General features: G+C 49.2%; 1 protein-coding gene across 1 annotated transcript; it reads right to left on the bottom strand.

Annotated features, from left to right (window-relative positions):
* Positions 1 to 3,188: 3,188 nt before the first annotated feature.
* On the bottom strand, positions 3,189 to 13,516 carry RPS4X (ribosomal protein S4 X-linked). The gene is made up of 7 exons (XM_074964319.1): positions 13,442 to 13,516; positions 12,733 to 12,810; positions 11,960 to 12,140; positions 10,680 to 10,777; positions 7,618 to 7,789; positions 5,406 to 5,563; positions 3,189 to 3,356 (listed from the first exon to the last, which is right to left on the bottom strand). The coding sequence occupies exons 1-7, from the start codon at positions 13,442 to 13,444 to the stop codon at positions 3,255 to 3,257; spliced, it is 792 nt and encodes a 263-aa protein (XP_074820420.1). The 5' UTR covers positions 13,445 to 13,516; the 3' UTR covers positions 3,189 to 3,254.
* Between the last annotated feature and the right edge of the window lie 6,892 nt (positions 13,517 to 20,408).

Genomic DNA, 20,408 nt, shown 5'->3' with positions numbered 1-20,408 from the left:
TGAGTCATGCATAGACATGACTTGCCCATGTGACTCCAAAACTCCATCTTGTAGCTGTGATTCTACACAGGGGAAAGGGGTTTCCATCCACAAGAGAGACTATATAAGCCCGTGGGAGACCCCTCCATTTTGTCTTCAGCTGGCTCAAGAGATAGCCCCTCCACCCCAAAGAGATGCCTGAAAGAAACTGGAACAAAGGACAGCAACCAGAGGGGTGTGAGTGATTGCTGGACCCAGATTAGGAGGAAGTCTAGTCTGTAAAAGAAGCATATTGGATTTACCTGCATTTAGTTTCTTACTGTATTAGGCTTAGACTTGCATGTTTTGTTTTATTTTGCTTAGTAATTTACTTTGTTCTGTCTGTCATTACTTAGAACCAGTTACATATTTAATAAAATCACTTTTTACTTATTAACCGAGAGCAAATATTAATTCCTAGGGGAGCAAACAGCTGTGCATACCTCTCTATCAGTGTTATAGAGGGTGAACAATTATGAGTTTATCCTGTATACACTTTATACAAAGTAAAGCAGATTTATTTGGGGTTTGGATCCCATTGGGAACTGGGTATTGGAGATAGTAGCACTTCTTAAGTTGTTTTCAGTTAAGCCTGCAGCTTTTCGGGGCCATGTTTCAGAGCTGGGTCTGTTTGTAGCAGGCTACCATGACTGGAACAACCAGGCAAGGTACTGAAATCCCAAGCTGCCAGGGAAAACGCGTTCAGAGGTAGCTCCAGCACATCAGATGGCAGTCCCAAGGGGGTTTCTGTGACCCAAGTCATCACAACAATATTCCAGATGTGGCCTCACCAGTGCCAGAGGGGAATAATCACTTCCTTCGAACTCCTACTAATGCAGCCCAATATGCCCTTAGCCTTCTTGGTAACAAGGGGACACTGCTGACTCATATCCAGCTTCTCATCCACTGAAATCCCCAGGTCCTTTTCTGCAGAACTGTTATTTAGCCAGTCGGTCCCCAGCCTTTAGCAGTGCATGGATTCTTCCATCTTAAGTGCAGCACTCTGCACTTGTCCTTCTTGAACCTCATCAGATTTCTTTTGGCCCAATCTTCCAATTTGTCTAGGTCACTCTGAACCCTATCCCTACTCTCCAGCTTATCTACCTCTCCCCATAGCTTTGTGTCATCTGCGAACTTGCTGAGGGTGCAATCTATCCCATCATCCAGATCATTAATAAAGATGTTGAACAAAACCAGCCCCAGGACTGACCCCTGGGGCACTCCGCTTGATACTGGCTGCCAACTAGACATAGAGCCGTTGATCACTACCTGTTGAGCCCAACAGTCTAGCCAGCGTTCTATCCATCTTAGAGTCCATTCATCCAAGCCATACTTTTTTACCTTGCTGGCAAGAATACTGTGAGAGAATGTATCAAAAGCTTTGCTAAATTCAATATATATCACATCCATTGCTTTCCCCATATCCACAGAGCTAGTTATCTCATCATAGAAGGCAATCAGGTTGGTCAGGCATGACTTGCCCTTGGTGAATCCACGTAGCCTGTTCCTGATCACCTTCCTCTCCTCCAAGTGCTTCAAAATTGTTTCCTTGAGGACCTGCTCCATGATTTTTCTAAGGACTGAGGTGAGGCCGACCGGTCTGTAGTTCCCTGGGTTCTCCTCCTTCCCCTTTTTAGAGATGGGCACTATATTTGCCTTTTTCCAATCATCCAGGACCTCCCCCGATCACCACCAGTTTTCAAAGATAATGGCCAATGGCTCTGCAATCACATCAGCCAATTCCCTCAGCACCCTTTGATGCATCAGATCTGGACCCATGGACTTGTGCATGTCCAGCTTTTCTAAATAGTCCTTAACCTGTTCTTTCACAACAGGGCTGCTCACCTCCTCCCCATACTGTGATGCCCAGGACAGCAGTGTGAGAGCTGACCTTATCTGTGAAGACCGAGGCAAAAAAAAAAAAAAAAAGCATTGAGTGCTTCAGCTTCTTCCACATTATCTGTCACTAGGTTGCCTTCCCTTCATTAAGAGTCCCATACTTTCCCTGACCTTTTTCTTGTTACTAACATACCTGTAGAGACCCTTCTGGTTACCCTTCACATCCCTTGCTAGCTGCAACTCTAGTTGTGTTTTGGCCTTCCTGATTACACCCCTACGTGCTCAAGCAATATTTTTATACTCCTCCCTAGTCATCTGTCCAAGTTTCCATTTCTTGTAAGCTTCCTGTTCATAACACTGAACAAAACATTCTGGTTCTTTCAAATGTTCTTGACTTAATACAACTTAGAAACGTTACTCTGCAGAAGAAAATGCGGCTTTTAACCACCTTACTTTAAACGAAAAGCACAGAAACCATTTCCTTACTTTGTCAAATCTTTTTTTTTTTTTTTAAACTCTGAGGTTCTACTGTGTTAGCATAAGAAGCCTTCCTGTCTTCAGTCAACTCAGATTTACCATATCAATAGGGTGGAGGAGCAGCAATCCATGATCCAGGCTGGGCCAGGGTCAGAGAAAACGATGTACATTTGTAACATCTTAAACTATTACAACATGAGCTAGCAGCAGCTTGGTCACAAACCCTCCTCTCCGGCTTTGCCTCTGAAGATCTGTCTATACTAGAAGATGATGCTGTTGTGCAGATATACAAAAAACGACAACCCATTTTTTGTTTAATTTTGTTGGGAGACAGCAGACAATGGTTCTCAAACTTTCGCACTGGTGAACCCTTTCACACTGCAAGCCTCTGAGTGCAACACCCCCCTTATAAATTAAAAACACTTCTTAATATTTCACACTATTATAAACGTTGCAGGTGAAGCAAGGTTTGGGGGTTGAGGCTGAGAGCACACGACTCCCCACCCCCCCATAACCTCGTGACCCAGAGGGGTTACAACCTCCAGTTTGAGAACCCTTGCTCTAAGGGGAAAAGCATTAGAGGACTGTGGCTTTGTGAAGACGACTTCTCACAACTGGCCCGTCTTCATAAGACCCCAGTAACAAGGAGCCGCCCTCGCCCCGCAACTTTACATTCATATTTGTTTGTTTTTAAAAAAGGGACAATTTAGTAGCCCGCAGCTTCCTTTTACATGTGACCTAGTATTTAAGAGTGACCAGAGTCCCGTGATTTGGTAGCCTGCAGTACACTGCCAGCTTATCAGAGCCACGGGACTGCAAGAACCGGTGCTCAGAGGGTGGGGAAAAAGGCAGTGTTTTATAGTTGCTAACAATTTTATTTGACAAAGGAAATGGCCTGCTGTTTGTCCACTTTTGAGGGTTTAACTGCTGCTCTGTTTGGCTGCCAGTCTCTTGTCTCTCTCTTCAGCAATGGTCAGACGGATTCCCTTTCCACGGGGCAGGGAGATCCATGGCTTGTTACCCTAAAGCAAGAGGGGAGAATCACAACACAGTACAATTAAGCAACCTTCATAGTATCGGTGCTTTCTCCAACTCCAGACTACACCCCCCTTTCCCTCCCCTTGTTATTCCATGCCTAGGAGAACCTCCCTCTCGAGAAGCAAATTCTGCTCTCTTGGCAGCAGCTTCTAAGGCCTTGTTGAATTCACTGGTGCAACTTTGTGTTAAAGTGGGATTTAAAACAGATTTAGTTAAAACAGGTGCAAAGGGCTACATGGGCACTCATTTCAGTTTATCTTAAGTCTATTAGGAACAGATTTAAGCTACTCTGAAATAAATGCTTCAAAGCAGAACAAGAGCAGCCACACAGGGATTTGTACCAGTTTAACTCAACTGTTTTAAAAAACCTTGTGTAGACAAGACCTTAGTCTTTCCTAAGAAATCCATCATGGGGATCAAAGTAAAGTTAAACCTGAAATGTCAAGGTAGTCAGCTGCTCTGCCAGTGCATGCCCTAGTTCCAGCTCCTCAGTCAAACCCACAGCAGATTTCACACACAGATTACAGGATCAAGTGGAACATTTCCCCTAAATGCAGGACATAACTCAAGCACCACTGAACAGATCCAGTATAGTCACACAGAGTTTACTGAGTGACAGAACTCATGGTTAGGCACATGCCTAAATTCAGCCTGGTGTCCCATAGGTCAGTGGGGTAACAGCAGGGACACATTTGGTCTCTGAATTTTGCAACAGCAGCCGAATCCCTGCCTCCTTCCTAGATAGCTCTTTGACAACATAAAGGCAACATCGCTGCAGGAATTTGTTACCCATCATGTACTGCGGCATTGGTGCAAAGTGCCCCAATTTAAAATATATATTCTTTCTTATGGTCCGAGCCTGTAAGTGGCAGGCATCCTCTCCCACCGAGATCAGTGGGAGCTGAAGGCATTTAGTACTTTGCACAATCAGACCCTTAATGGCTGGGCTAATTTGTCCAAAGCATATTCTAATATCTGTTCCTTTTCCTTGCTGCTGGAAGTAAAAATGATGAGTTGCTTGTATGTAATTATTTTTAAAATATTCAATGAGCAGAGATTGTGCTCCTAATGCTTGCTGTTTGGTCAGGAGCCTTTAATGACTTAATACCCGCTAAAGGGGCAGTTCACAACTAGTCCTCCACCTAGTCACTGTACCTGGGGTAACTGCACCTGTGACCCCTTTGCAGCCTTATTGAGGGCACCCCACTTTGGTCTCAGGCCTCGAACAGTCACCTCTTTCAGTACGGGACCCCATGAGAATAATTAACCATTGGAACAATTTACCAGGGGGTGCGGTGGCTTTGCCATCACTGGTGGTTTAAAGTCAAGACTGGATGTTTTTTAAAACGATCTGCTGTAGCTCCAACAGGGAATTATTTCAGGGCAGTTCTATGGCCTGTGTGCATTACATTGGAGAGCGGGCTAGATCATCACAGGGTTCCTTCTGATCAACATGGCAAAGAGCAGGTGGATTTCCATTAGCACAGCACAGCACCTTGTTGCTTTGTAGAGTGACTTCTGCTAGCTGAACAGAAGCCACAATCTGCTCTCAAGTTCCATAGCATAAGGACACGTTCATGGGAAAATGGCCTGCATGAGTGGACGTGCTCAGCTTATGGTTCACAGCCAGTGCCCTGAGGTCACCACTTTTCAATTAGGCGCACAAAGTGGTTTCTGTACATTCATGAAGCAATTTGACTGTTTTGGTCAAAAAGGTTTGCATTACAACTAACATGTGGGTGTGGGGGCAGCCATGTGAACAGGCCACAGCCTCTAGGAGGTTGGGAACACATGGGGTGACGCCAGATGGCAGCCCCAGCCAATGTTTAACTTTTGCTACGGACAGCAGTTGGAGCAGCAGCTTCAGACAGAACAAGCTCAGAATTAGCTTGGGAACACATCTGTCTCTCTTGCAGTTAGCGCTTTGTTTACCCATTCCCTCTAAGTGAGACATATATCCAGCAGGAGGCTCTTCAGCAAAAGCCACGCCACGGGGAGGGAAAGCAATACAAGTTCTATTAGCTCACACTTACTTTGCCAATAACAAAAATGTTAGAGAGCCTGGTGGCAAAGCTGTTGCCATTGGCATCCTTCACGTGCACCACATCGAACGAGCCTGGGTGTCTCTCCCGGTTAGTGATCACGCCAATACGGCCCAAGTTAGCACCACCAGTCACCATACACAGGTTACCTAAGTGGAAGGAAGGCCATTAGTGAGTCTGTGAATCTGAATCAACCCCAAACCCTTTATGACAATCTACACCATCATTTGTATTCTGTGTGGACCACTGCTAGAGATGGGGCACCAACTGTCTGGTCTGATGCTGATGCAATAAGGTAATGCCCTGGTACAGAGGTCAAGCAGAAACCATACCAGTCAGACCAAGATGCTACAAAGACAAGACCAGACAAGGCACATGGTCCGATTAGTTGTGTTGGCACCCGATGACCTACTACAATCAGGCTGACTGTCCAGCAAGGGAGGCCACCTCAGGCCATGCAAGTCCATGGACAGAGGCACTAGCTGCAGCTGTTAAAGTTTACACCAAATGTGAACAGTTGCAGTGAAAAGCTGGTGTTCACTGCTTTATTCCAGTGCACTCATATTTCATCCGCTCAGTTTTATTCCTACTGGTCATAATATCACTCCTCCTATCCGAAAGACTGCACTATACAGAGGGCCCCTCACAGGACCATCACGATTTAGAGACCATCAGGACAAGACAAGGAACGTTTTTTTCAAAAGTTTGAAACATGGGAGGTAAGGGTGTGTTATTTTTGAGACCAAGCGTTTCACTTCTATGACTCAGGTTTCTCCAACCCCACCAGCACTGTCCTACTGGAAGTGATGATCAACATGAAGAAATCAGTTAAAGAAATCAAGGCTTTCTTTTAGCTCCTGCCTTGATCAATACTGAAGTTGAGATGTGGCACGTCAAACATGCATCACACGTTTAGAAGAATTTACATATAACTGCATAACAACGTTGCACGTGTTACCACCTTAGCATGGCACAAGATGTCACGTGAATGGGTTACTGTCAGCCCCTCCACAACAGACACAAATGCAACACCAGGGCAAGGGATTATCCCAACAGCAGTGATGCATTTGGGTTTGCAGCAGGGAACACACACAGTTCATGCGGCATCCCTTCCGGTTTGGGCAAGGGAAGAGGAAACATCGTGCTGCCCCCTTTTTTTCTTTTTCTTTTTTTTTGGACAGCCTACAACCAAAAAGTGCAATTCAAGTGCAGGCATTGGGGCTCTTCCACTTCCCCCACTCAAGCCCCTGTGCACTCAGTCTGACTAAAGCCAGGAAGAGTCTCCACTCCTCCCCCAGGTCACGCACAGAGGGCACCTCCTCTGCCAGGACAACTAGAGAACCACCTTCTCTCCTTGGGGGAAACAGACCTCTGCTAGTCCCGCTCCAGCATTATAGAGCAGCCCTGGAAACACGAACCCCTACGCTGCCTGTGGAGAAGACCCTACTGAGAAACAGAAATTAAGATTTGGCCCTGGTCTACACTACAAAATTACTTCAGTATAACTACATCATCCTGTAAGTATAATCCACACCCCTCTGCAATGCAGTTAGTTACACCAACCTACGCACCAGTGCAGACAGCGCTATGCCTGTGCCGATGCAGCGTTTCAAATGCAGACCTGCCTTAAGACAGTCTTTGGCAATCCACATTTCAGAGAGGTGCCTCATTTGAAACAGCACCAGACATCATAAACAATGTGCACTGGGAGAGCTTATATCTGGAGTGTTACAAGGAAGGAGCAGTGAAATCTAGAAATTTCCCTACCACTCCTATTCCATCCCATGCCTGGAATCAAATGCTCACCTTACAACAGGCAACAGTTAGCCCAAGTGGCTAAGTGATATACCCCAGTTAGCCTATTTTATTCCCAAATGGCAAAGTGATATACCCCAGGTGCTGCTGCCTGCATGTTAGATCTGTGCCAGTTTTCACTTTGTAAGTTCCCCAGCAGTTATAGCGCACAGCGATCTAAACCTAGGAAGTCAGTATTGCTGTTACACTTGGACATGGCACTGTGAAACTGCTCTGGCACCGCCAAGCCCACTCTGTGCGCATCTAATGAAACTGGATCCCACAGACAGTGGGGCTCAGCTTAATGGCTTCTTCCCTTTGAAGGGGGGATGCTATAACCCCAGTTAGCCGAACCCCTGGTCTCCTATTTTGGAGAGAGCTGAGTGCAGGAGGAGATGGAGGGACATACCTGTGTCAAACTTGATGAAGTCTGTGATCTTGCCAGTCTCAAGGTCAATTTGGATAGTGTCATTCACCTTGATGAGGGGGTCTGGGTAGCGGATGGTACGGGCATCATGGGTCACCAGGTGAGGGATTCCTTTAGTGCCCACAAATATCTTCCTCACCTTGCACAGCTTGTACTGTGAACACAAGCCAACAGCAATGAATGCAAGCAGACTAGACCGACAGCTTATATGGTTCAGGACAGGACCTAGATACAACATATGAAGTACCACCTCGGTGCTATGCATCCGATGAAGTGAGCTGTACCTCACGAAAGCTCATGCTCAAATAAACTGGTTAGTCTCTAAGGTGCCACAAGTACTCCTTTTCTTTTTTCTCTGCACAATAGTATCAGCGCTGCTCGATAAGCCATGTGCCGAGGGCAGCGGCCAAGCTCCACTCCAGAGCAAAGTGTCCTACTGAGAGGCTTTTAAAGGGAGCAACTCTCCCTCATCTCCAGTACTTCCACCATGACTGTCTCACTGCTGGCCTTGGGTGTTCACTGACATCCCAGCTCAGTAACAAAAGACATGGCTTGAGGCCAAGTTCATTTTTAACACAAATTACACTGCACTTGAGTCTTTTCAGATTGGAGTTCTGTGCTCCCCGACACCAGATGAAGGCCTCTTACAAAGGGAACTGTGAACCTGGCAGACAAGTAGAAGAGAAACCGATTTCCAGATTTTTGCTTCTAGTGTTGGTCGCAAGACTGTGGCCCATGACCAAGAGCAGTTGCCAAAACCCTTTCATGTGGTCTCATGGCTTTCTAACCTCTGATCCCTACATAGCTACTTCATGTCTCTGTGGTGGAAATGTAACAGTGATCAAATTTGAGAGTCACAACATAACTGAGAGGGCAGCAAATACAGGAGAGAATCAGACTGCAGCGTAGCCTGGAGATTACAGCAGTCAGGCATTGAGTACTGTATATACCCATCCCCACTGCTGCAAAGCAAGTTTATTTTCACCTTCTCTTAATGCTACCCTAATTTTACTTTCTAGATAACCCAAGTGCTCCAAAAAGATCTAGATTGGGAGGAGAGGTGTCCACGAAGAGATTTTAGCATGGTTCTGCTCAGAAGTATATCCAAAAACAGCACAGTGAAGATGCGTCCATTGTCCCTCCCTTAGATCTAAACTGCTAAGTTTACAAGTAAAATGAGGTTTTCCTCTACCAGCCCTAAAATCTCCCCTTGGGATCTGGGAGTCAAGTTGAGACCTTTCCTGCTCATGTACCACCAACAGGAGACACTTTTGTAGACCAAATTATCCCACCAGGGACACCAGTGCAACACGATATGGCAACAAAGGGGAAAGAACAAGTGTCGCTGAGAAAGTGATTTGGCCTACAGTGTTCACTAGTGAGATCACATGTATGGCAGAACTAACCCAGCCAAACCACAGGGCTGGCAGTTACGAGTAAAAATGTTTGTTGTTTTCTAAACAAAAAACGTTTAAGCAAGCCAGGACCTCATCATGTAATCACAAAAACAGCCACACTGAGGTAAGTTCTCGGATGTAAGAGTTGGAGAACCATTATTTTAGTGTCTGCCCGTAAGTTGGTACAAAGGTTTTGACTTCATATTTGAATCTGAGAAGCTTTGCTGAGTTGTATCCAGTTAATAGTCATTCTGTTTTACAGCTCGCACTACCCTTCCTGTGCTCTATGCCGTCCATCAAGAGCCAATTTTGCATACAAATACAAATAAGGCCAGCAGTTTTCAGACATCCTTGCGGCTTCCAATTTAAAGACAGATGAAATCAATAGTGAGTCTGAGATTACTCCAGTGACCAGGACCCAACCCAATGGCCATTTCTTCCAGAGATACCAACTTCCCAAAATAAGTGACAATTCACACACCACCAGATACGGAATATTGACGCAGGCCTCTTGAGCAATTAATTCCAATTTTTACTGTTGCAAAACAGGGATCAAGTCTTAGAACTTGATCATACAGCGTATAATTGTTTGTTTAAAGCAAAGGAACTTACAGGCTGGTTTAACAGTTACTGCACCCAGAAAATTCTGCCTTGGGCATCTGGTAAAAATAAGGTTTTGTCTGTACTAGAACTGTACTCAAACTTAAACTAAACTGATTAAAAAGTCACAGTAATCTATATTTGGCGGTTGCATCAGATTAACCAGTTATTTAAAAGCAATTTGTTAAACTACTTCAAGTTTTTAGCTTAGACAAGGCCTAAAGGAGGGATAGTCAATTATTTTTTTTGTCAAGGTCCAAATTTCTTGTCAAGATATAGTCGAGGACCTGACTCCAGAGAAAACAAAAAAAAAGTCCAACAACAAGAAGTAAATAAAAAGATTTTGGGTTCCATTGAAAAGCATCTGGCAGCCCAGATTTGGCCCACAGCCCACGTATTCACCACCCCTGGCCTAAAGCATCATTTTAGAGCGTTCTGGAAGGAAGGGGCTAGTTTGAACATAGATGCAGGGAGACTAGCGCACTGCACAACAATTTGGGAGTGCACCGGAGAGAATGTTTGCCCACAGGAGAGCCCATATGACAGGTCTTCAGTGAAGAAACGGATAGTTAATGTCATCTGAAGTGATTCACTTTAACACAGAGAAGGAATACAGCTAATCTTGTAGCCCACTGTGTATTTTGACCACTTGCACTCTGCTGCTTCAACAAGCACTTTGTAAACACCCCAATGAACAGCTGCACATGCACCCCACTGAAAAGGCTCCAGGGACGGCTTACAGCAAGGTAATAAAACAAGTTTTAAACAGAGATCCCTTTGGACCTCCACATTCTGACAGCCAGCTGCACCCTTCTGTGTATGGAGACTATATAAGCCCTCACCATTTCCCCTTTAACCCCATGTAGACTGCACCTAGTACACTGAATGGCCCAGATTCTCTCTCAAGGCAGTAGGACTGACACCAACTTTTAGATTCATGCACATGGCAGTTTTGATACCTGCAGCAAAACCAAGCCACTCCACTGGCTGCACCAAGTTCCAAAGCAAACAAAACATTCCCAAACACTGCCAGAGAGAGGGGCTCACCTTGGCTTCTTCAGCTGTGATGCGGTGAACTGCAAAACGACCCTTGGTGTCGTATACCAGACGGAAGTGCTCACCTGTCTTCTCAATGCTGATGACATCTGGTTTCAAACAAATACATTCATTAGGAGAGGAGTTTCCAGATTCTTAGGCCTTTATCATAGCTTGAAAGCTACCCCGTTCAGTAGCATTCACACTAGAGGTTCCATCATCAGTGAGGAGTTCTCATTTATACAGCACCATGGAGTATATAAAAACTCTGTACAGTGGGTCAGCCATGTCGACATAAGCCCTCACTCCTAAATTGCTACCAGCCTATGCAGCAAGTGACTACAATTAGAAGAGTGGGCTACGCAAGACTCAGCTCAGATAAGTTGGAAAGTAGTTCCAGGGGCAAAGGACCACTCAGGGGTTGGAAATATTTGTTACTAATGCTAGTGGCGGTATGCAACTTAAAACTAAATCAGAGCAACTACTGGGTAAAGAATAGTGTCCCTAGCCTCTGTTTGTCAGAGGGTGGAGATGGATGGCAGGAGAGAGATCACTTGATCATTACCTGTTAGGTTCACTCCCTCTGGGGGCACCTGGCATTGGCCACTGTTGGTAGACAGGATACTGGATTAGATGAACCTTTGGTCTGACCCAGTATGGCCATTCTTATGTTCTTACTGGCAGAGTCCAATGATTACGCAAGGCTAACAACATTGTTTGGAAGTGGTTTCCCAGTACAACTGCAAGCCTCACAAAATACTGGACTTTACTGGGTATAATAAAAAGAATCTCACTACATATACTTGGTTTCTTTTCTGTTTGACCAAACTGCCAAGTAGCAACAGCAAATGTGCCAATGATAACATTTTGTAGCACAAATCACAGCATCAGTCCAAGCATGCTCAGAAAAGGGCAGTTTTATGCAATTTGCTCAACTGGGAACACAAGCCAACAGTTCTGAAGAGTCAGCTAGTTGCTCTCTTCAGTTTAATATGTTGAGGTTCACAGAAACTACCTTCACTGTCAGAATCAGGAGCAAGTGTGTCAATAATGCACCAATTGCTGGTTTTGGCCAATTATGGCCTCTGGTTACACGTGCACTTAAAACATTAACCAACGTGACCCACGCTGCACAGCAACAGCCACCCCATCCAGCTGGGTAACCCCCAAGATCAAACACTGGCTTTCACAGCACGGTGATGAAAGGCTCATTTTTTGGCCATGCAACAGTTTAAGCAGCTGAGCATTTGCCCCAATCCTCACCATCTCTCCCAGGATTTGTCTCCACTCACCCATGAAGCCAGCAGGATAGGTGATGTCAGTGCGGACTTTGCCATCAATCTTGATGAACCTCTGCATGCAGATCTTCTTGACCTCATCTCCTGTCAGGGCATACTTGAGTCTGTTCCTAAGGAAAATGATGAGTGGAAGGCATTCCCTCAATTTGTGGGGACCTGTTGATGGACGGGGAGCCTACAGAACAGAAGAAAAAGAAGAAAAGCAGAAGAAAAATTAAGTTTCTGCCAGTTGTTCAATCACATGAGCAAACAGCAAAGCCCATCTTCCAAAACAGAAATAGCAAGTGCCCAGTAAATACTAGGTTAGACTTATGATTTCTTCACAACTTCATGAAGTTTGGATCCCACTGGCTCACAGACAGCCTTGCTCCTTATCTGCCAGAGACAGCTGCAGTAGGGACACACTCAACAACACTCCCTGGGTCTACACATTTGAGTTATTCTGTGACAAGCCAAGGCAATAACTGTACTAATACATCCCACAAATGTAAATGGCCTCCATCTCTTGCAAACTCCACTTTAAGTCTCCCTGAACAACCCTTGCCAAGTTAAGCAAGTGGTCACCAACCAAGAGAATTTTCTTACTTGCCACCAGTGGGCAAATTATGCCAAGGATTTGTGGAAGCAACATGGCTGAAACCTCACAGAAGCTCCCAATCACCTACTAAACCAAATACAGGCAGATTAAAAGGAGACAAACATTCCAGCTTTGAAACCGGTATTTTTGTTTTGATTTTGAGGTGCAGAATTCACAAAGGGATACTTACAAACACTCCTGTCAATTTATCCAGCATCCAATGCTTTGGAGCTGCTACACGCTTCAGGTGCTTCTTGGGACCGCGAGCCTTGGGTAGGAAAAAGATGGATTAAGACACTACTAAGCTGCTCACTAAGCAGGTGTTCCTAAAAACCTATGGTGCTGTTAATAGAGACTGGGAAGCTCTGAGGCGGAAACGTACCCCGGTATCATCCTCGGCATGTTACCACCCACAACCCCCCTTCTGAATCGGCCGCCTCAGTAGCTGCGAGACTGCACGGATTAAAGCTCCCGTGCAATACCGCGTACACCCCCCGCCGCGTTACCCTGCGCGCACCCGGCCTGCTTCCCTACGAGCTCCCTTAACGCCGCGTGCGCGCCGGAGCCACGCCAGCTGCTCGGGCCCGTCCTCCCCACTCCCCGGGCCCCTCGGCGGCCGGGCGGCGCCAGCCGCGCCAGGAGCTCGGGGAAGCCGCTATTCCTCTCTCCCGCCTTGCGGCCCGGCTCGGCCCCGCGGGGATCTCTAGGGCTGGGGCTGGGGCTGGGGCTGGGGCCGGGGCCGGGGCCGGGGCCGGGGCCGGGGCCGGAGCGCGGCTCAGGGCTCCGGCCCGGCTCCCCCCGGCCCCATACGGCGGGGCCCTGTCGCCCCGGCCGGGAGGCGGCGGCGAGGCCGCGGATGGCGACGGATGGCGGGTCCAGAGACCGGGCCGCGTACTCACCATGGCTGCGCTCTGCCGAGGAAAGGGCCGCCCGCTTCCGCCTAGCCACGGATATCCGGCCGCCTGGACCGCGGCCCGGCTAGGACAAGCCTGGCTAAGCACGAGCGCCGGATAGCGCCCTCTGTCGGCGGGGAGGCTTCAGTGCGGCCGCGCCGCCAGACTCCAAGCGGCGGCGGAGAGCCCCGGGCTGACATGCGGGCGCAGCGTGGGTTGGGGAGGCTCCCGTGGGCTGTTGGGCAACTACCTTCCTCCAAGCCCCAACAGGGCCAGCCCCGGCAGCCCCCAGAGACGGTCCCCAGGGAGAGGGGTTATTTTGCTGTAAATCAGGGTGTCTCCTCTCCCTCGGCAGGGTGGCGTTTCCGATTAGCACTGTAGGCAGGTGCCTGGGGTGCCGGCATTCTAGGGGCGCCTAAAAGTTAAAAGTGGGTTCAAAGTTCATCCATAGAGCTCCCCTGTGGGCAGCCAGGCTCCGGGTGCAGGTGGGTGGCCGCCCAGCGAGTGGGGCTGGAGCAGGGCGAGTGTGCCAGTCAGCCTGCCGGGGGGCGCTGGGAGCCGCAGCCGAGCGGGGCAGCTACTGAAGGTGCTGCTGGGAGCGGGGTCCCAGCCCCTTCCCAACCTTGGCCGCCCCACTGCCTCCGTCCTGTGCTGGGGAGGGGCATAGCCAGCGCCCCATTCACTTGCAGGGGCAGAGCCAGAGCTGCCATGCCGGGCTGCGGGAGGGATGGAGGACACCCAGGGACCACTCGCCATGGGGAGGGGTACAGTCCCCCCTTGCGCCTCACTTGGGGTAGGTGGTCTGTGCCCTGGCTCGGGCTGGGAGCGCCATGAGTGGCAGAGGGTACTGTGCTTTCCCGGGGAGGCTGTATTGATAGTTCTTTTCAATTTTTAGGGAAAACACAACGGTCAGGTGTAGGCAGTGGGGGTGCTGAAGATGCTGTTCCTAGGGGCTTCAGAGTAGCAGCCATGTTAGTCTGTATCCGCAAAAAGAAAAGGAGGACTTGTGGCACCTTAGAGACTAACAAATTTATTTGAGCATAAGCTTTCGTGAGCTACAGCTCACTTCATCGGATGCGTTATGCTTATTAGTCTCTAAAGTGCCACAAGTCCTCCTTTTCTTTTTTCCTAGGGGTGCGTAAGGTTAAATCCAGCCATGTCCCTAGGAAAACTGGTATGTGCATGTTTATGTAAGGACTAAATATGCACTGTGTGGGCTAGACCAGTAGGCACTGCCCTAGGCCACTTTCAGGCCCACTCACATAAATGGACAACACACGATTCCGGGACATACAGGGGCAGCGGTGTGGGGGAGGGGATCCGCACTGGAGCCTTCACACATAGGGGGATCTGATGGAGGTTTTGGAGCAGGAAGGGAATTTGTGATTATGGGGCTATTTAACATTTTTGTGACTGCAGGAGTTCAGGCTTTAAGAAAAAACACCACAGTAGTGCAAGACTCACTGTAAAATCATGAGCATTGGCAACAGTGCGATCAGTGAACTGAGGAGTATGGTATTGTTAAGCATTTTGAGATTTACAGATGAAAAGCACTGTATGAGAGCTGAATATTAAAAGTTTCTTTACAAGTTTATATTATTTCAGTAATTAATTAAAATCAATGCAAACAGCCTGTGCAGTGTGTAACATCCGAATGTGTCAGCACTGCAGAGAACAGGGATGGTCGGGATTATGTTCACAGCACTTCCACAGAGAAGTTAAATAAAGTACTCTTTCTGGAAGGTTCCAACATAACACTCCTTTACTACTTAGAATTCAGAATGAAAACCAGAGAGAGAGAGAGGGAGAGGGAGAGAGGGAGGAAACAGGCTGCTCCCTAAAACAGAGAGGAACAATTTAACGCATCTTACTTTAGGCTGGCTCTCTGTAGCTTCACTGCTGCTGAACCCAGATCCCATGCTTCCCTACAGAGCCCCTTAGCCTACAAAGAGTACTCCAGGGGGAATTCTGTGCAGATTTCTTTGCTTCCTCATAGAAAAATGACTTTCTGATGGGGAAGAAAGGGAAGCTGCAAGAGCAGTCACACCCCCTCCCCAGCAGCGTGGGTGCATCTTTTCTGACAGCCGGCAGAGAGGTAAATCACTTGGGGGGGCAAACCTGGGGACACCCCAGCCAGGCTAGGTCAGACCCACCTGCCATCTGCCCAACCCCTGTGCATACAGACCCACCCCATGCGCATGCCCCCCCTGCACCCAGAACCCCCCACTGAGCCCTCCACACATGAACCCCCATCCTGACAAGCTGTTAACCACACAAAATTCTCTGTCACTCACATAGTCTAGGAGCACCCACCTTTACCCTTCTGTGGGCTCAAAGCGTAACCGTCTTAATTTAGGCACCCGCCCTTACCCTTCCATGGACTCAGGGAGTAACCTTACATTCTACGGGTTGGCAGGGTCTTTTACCAGTGAAAGAGCCTTACATAGTAATATCCTACTTAACCTCTATTTATTAACAGTCACCAAAACAGAATTCACATGCTAAGCATACAATGCTCACCGCTCCCAATAAGGCAGATGAACTTTAATTGATGGCCAGTCAGGATCAGGTCATCTCGAGGACTCCAGCTTCTGCACTACAGGGTTGGCAGCATGTTGAGGTCTGGCAGCTCTGATCTTGGGCTGTGTCCTGTAGCTGGTTCCCAAGAACTTCCCTTTGGACCCCAGTTCATATAGTGAAACTTGAGTCCTGCCAAGCTATACTTTAACCAATCATTTTACTAAAAATATTACGATACAATTTTCTAACCAATCCTAACATATTGTAAAGCAATTCTTTAACCAATCATACTCCACCACCTTAATTGATTTAAACCACAAAAATTAGTTATGCAACAGACAGAAACAATCAAAGAAATAGACAGAGACCATACAGATAAACAATAGAGAAGTGGGGATCATAAAGGCAAAACAATAGAAGTATAGATTTTACAATCACAAATGTTGATAAGTGATTTCTTGCCAGACAGGATGCTATTAAACTATGTTTTCTTTAACCATCTTAGAATCTGTTTCTTTAGCTGGTGATGGTGGGTACTGTTAGGCCAGGATCACTTTCTTAACAGCCTGATCTTACATTGTTTTAATGTAATTTAGATGGAATGTGAGGATGTGACTTTCTCCTTCTTGGCTAATGGCTGCTGCTATCCTAATATGACTGCAGACAAAGGCCTTATCCTTACGAAACCTCCCCTTCCTCCCCGCCCCGCACCCAGCCCTTCTCCCAAACCGCTACTCTGCACTGGGCTCAGGTGTTAGTCCCGACTGGACTGGGGAGGAGCGCATTTCCCCCGGATGGAGTGGCCCAGGCCAAGCCAGACCCACCCCCAGAACCCTCCCCCAGCTCCGCGTGCACACACACCCCTGTTTCCTGCCCTCATTGCTCCTCAGCCATGAGGATAGGGGTCACTCTACAGGTAGATGCTCCTCCATCCGCCCAACCTCCATGCATCCAGACCCCCCCATACCCAGACCCCACACTGAGCCCCTCTTCCCCTGCATCTAGTTCTCCACAGAGCCCCTCCCCCTGCACCCAGACCACCCCCTGCATCCAGAACCCCTGCCGAACCCCACCCCCTGCACCCAGACCATCCCCTGCTGCACTCCCCCACACTTGAACCCCCACCCTGATGAGCCCCACCCCCTATGCACCTGGAACACTCCATGAGCTCCCCACATCTGGACCCACACCCCGCTGAGCCCCAACCACCTTCACCTGGACCCTTCCTGCAGAGTCCCATTGACCCTGCACCCAGAACCCTTCAAAGACCCCCTGTGCTTCCAGATCCTCCCCACGCCCGAACCCCCCCTCCCCCCAGTGGGCCACCCATGCTCAGATTGCCCCACACAAAACCCTCTCACCCCACACCTGGATCCCCTCACACTAAGCCCCTTCACAGCTAAGCCTGCCTGGCCACACCTGGCCTAGGGCTGCTACCCCTGGGGGAATTGTGCTCCATAAATTAAAATTTCTGCCCACAATATTTTAAAATTCTGCAAATTTATTTGTCAATAAATAAATGTGGAGGCTCCAGCAGGACAGTGAGGAGCACAGGCCGCTGGCTGCATGGATGTGGGAGATTACCCTGCAGCCCCCTGAACCTCTCAATAAAAGGCACTGGTGAGGCTCCACCTGACCCTGACACAGTGCAAGAGCCAGGCCTGCCCAAGAGCTCTGTGTCCTGGGAGCTGGGGAGGTGCTGCAGGGTGATCTCCCACCTCTGTGCAGAACAATGGCCTGTGCTCCCCAGTGCCATGCTGGAGCCTCCACATTTATTACTGACAAATAAAATTTGCAGATTTTGCAGAATTTTAAAATATTGTGCGCAGAATTTTTATTTTTTTGGTGCAGAATTCCCCCAGGAGTAAATCAGGACCCCGAAATCCTCCCTGAAATGTAAAGGGCTAGCTTACAATTTTAACAATGCACCACACAGTCCTAGAATAAATACAGCCAGCAGACTTCTGTACTGCAGATCCCGTCTTCCCTCAGCCTTAATATGGAAGTGAAGGCTGCGACAATTACAGGTCCTATGATGGCCTATTCTCAGGACCTTAGAGGGGAACCATGGGGTCCAGAGCGGAAGCAGCCTGCTACCTCCTTCTACTCCTCAAAGCCTCACCCTATGGGGATGGTGTCCCACTTCGTCAGGGTTTGTAATTCTCTGTAGCCCTCGTAATGTTCCCCAGGGAGCTCCCCGCTGCACCAATCCTTACTGCTGCAGTTACTGGAGATTTACACGACTAAGTACAAAGAGAATCGGGCCCTTGTCTCTACCTCCCAGCCCACACAAGTGCTCTGGTTGTCTCACTCCCACCCTCATCTCTATCTTGATCTAAGAAGCCAGAAGTGTTGCCTGCTGACCCCTGGAGTCTCTAGCAGCAGCCCATCAATTAGAGCATGGCAGATCTACTCTGAGAACTGGCTGCGTAAACTAGCATCCAGCCAGAACCAGTTCCTGTCTGTGTCCCTTTGGGAGCTTTTACTGCCATCAGCCCTGAAGGGCCTTGCACAGCTCTGGGAGAGGGAGCCAGGGGCTAGCCAAGCTCACCTGTCAGCAACAGACTTATTAACGAGCTGTAACTGCAAGGCCAAATTCTACCTTGGGGTACCCCAGTGGAGCCCTGGGGAGCGGTGGGTCCCCAGCCTATGCAGGCTGCAGGGAGGGGGCCCTTCTGCAGTGTTTGATGGTGAGACCGGCATGAGGGCAGGCAGGAAGCCTCACGCATAGGGCACCACGTACAGCTGGCCTGGGTTCTATTCCCAAATCTGCTACTGACTTGCTAGGTGACCTGGGGCCAGTCCCTCCTCCTCATGGTTGCTCCCCGCAATGGGGAGATAGGCACTTACCCCACACTAGCGCCATGTGGCTCTGTCCCCCTCTAGTGGCTGGATCACAGAATCTGCTACAGCCTCTGAGCTCCCAGAGCAGGCTCTTAGCTCAGGCAGGAGAAACCCTGCTTGGAGATCCCCGACTCTGAAATCTCAGATCCAATCTCTGCTGCCAACGAAGCACCCAGGGCACAGCATTAAAATCCTAACCCCTGAGAGAAGAGCCCTGGGACTGACAGGTGCGGAGCTCTGCATGCCTGCCAGGTGGTGTCCTTAGAGGGGCTCCCACCAATGGGGGTGAGCTGCCAGCCTCTGCTCAAGAGCAAAGCGCCCATCTGTAAAACCATTAAATACCCTGCTCCCCTTCAAGCCCCTTAAGGCCTGTATCTGATGGCAGCTGGCATTCTGAAACTGGGGCTTAGCACAGCTTGTCCTTCTCATCTCCCTCCTGTGTTAGCTCTCCATAGGCTGCAGCTGTAAACTCTTTGGGATTAGGGTTGCCAGGCGTTCGGTTTTTGACTGGAACACCCGGTCGAAAAGGGACTCTGGCAGCTCTGGTCAGCATCACTGACCAAGCCATTGAAAGTCAGGTTGGCCACCCACAGCGGGGGCAGGCAGGGTGCCTGCCCAGCTCCGTGTGGCTTCCAGGATGTGGCCAGCATCTCCCTCTGGCTCCTAGGTATAGGGGCAGGCCCGGGGGCTCCGCGTGGTGTCCCCACCCCAAGCGCTAGCTCAGCAGCTCCCATTGGCCAGGAACAGCGACCAATGGGAGCTGCAGATGTGGCACCTGCAGGCAGGGGCAGCGTGCGGAGCTTCCTGGCTGCGTCTCCACCTAGGAGCCAGAGGGAGATGCCAGTCACTTCCTGGAAGCCACCTGAGGTCAGCGCTGCCTGGATCCCACTTCCTGAACCCCCTCCTGTGCCCCAACCCTCTGCCCCAGCCTGAGACCCCTCCCGCATACCAAACTCCTCGACCCCAGCCCAGAGCCCCTGCCGGGACCCCAAACTCCTCATCCCTGGCCCCACCCCAGAGCCCGCATCCCCAGCCAGAGCCCTCACTCCCTGCCATGCCCCAACCCTCTGCCCCATCCTGCACCCAAGCTCTCTCCCAGAGCCCCCCCTTCACCCTGAACCCCTCACTTCTGGCCCCACACTGGAGCCTACGCCCCCAGCCAGAGCCCTCCGCCCCTTCCGCATCCCTGACCCAGCCCAGTGAAAATGAGTGTGAGCGAGGGTGGGGCAGAGCGAGCAATGGAGGAAGGGGGGAATGGAGTGAGTGGGGGCAAGGCCTCAGAGAAGGTGTGGGGCACGGGCAGGGCCTCAGGGTAGGAGATGGGGCAATGGTGTTTGGTTTTCTGCAAATAGAAAGTTGGCATCCCTATTTGGGATGGGGAGGGTTATTATAGATGTGCAGCACCTAGCACAATGGGGTTCTGATCAGAGTCACTAGCCACAAATAGTAACAAGCAGGAGGGTAGAGCTGTCCATTGCAGAGCAGGGCAGGGATGCTGCCCTCTTCCCCCCACCACCTTACCCACCTACAGCCTTCTGATATGTTTCTAGACCCAAGAGAGGGGCTCCTTTGCTATCCCCTAAACCCAATTAGAAGCACCTGAGTAGCA

Source organism: Natator depressus, chromosome 9 (assembly GCF_965152275.1).
Source record: "Natator depressus isolate rNatDep1 chromosome 9, rNatDep2.hap1, whole genome shotgun sequence".
Taxonomy (NCBI): Eukaryota; Metazoa; Chordata; order Testudines; family Cheloniidae; genus Natator; species Natator depressus.
Note: the sequence above shows the minus strand (reverse complement) of the source record. Positions and strands in the feature narration are given on the sequence as shown.

Coding starts and splice junctions, on each gene's coding strand:
- RPS4X (XM_074964319.1), bottom strand. Junction 12,141..12,732: donor ATAAATTGACAGGAGTGTTT/GTAAGTATCCCT, acceptor TCTGTTCTGTAG/GCTCCCCGTCCATCAACAGG. Junction 7,790..10,679: donor TCACAGCTGAAGAAGCCAAG/GTGAGCCCCTCT, acceptor TTGTGTTCACAG/TACAAGCTGTGCAAGGTGAG.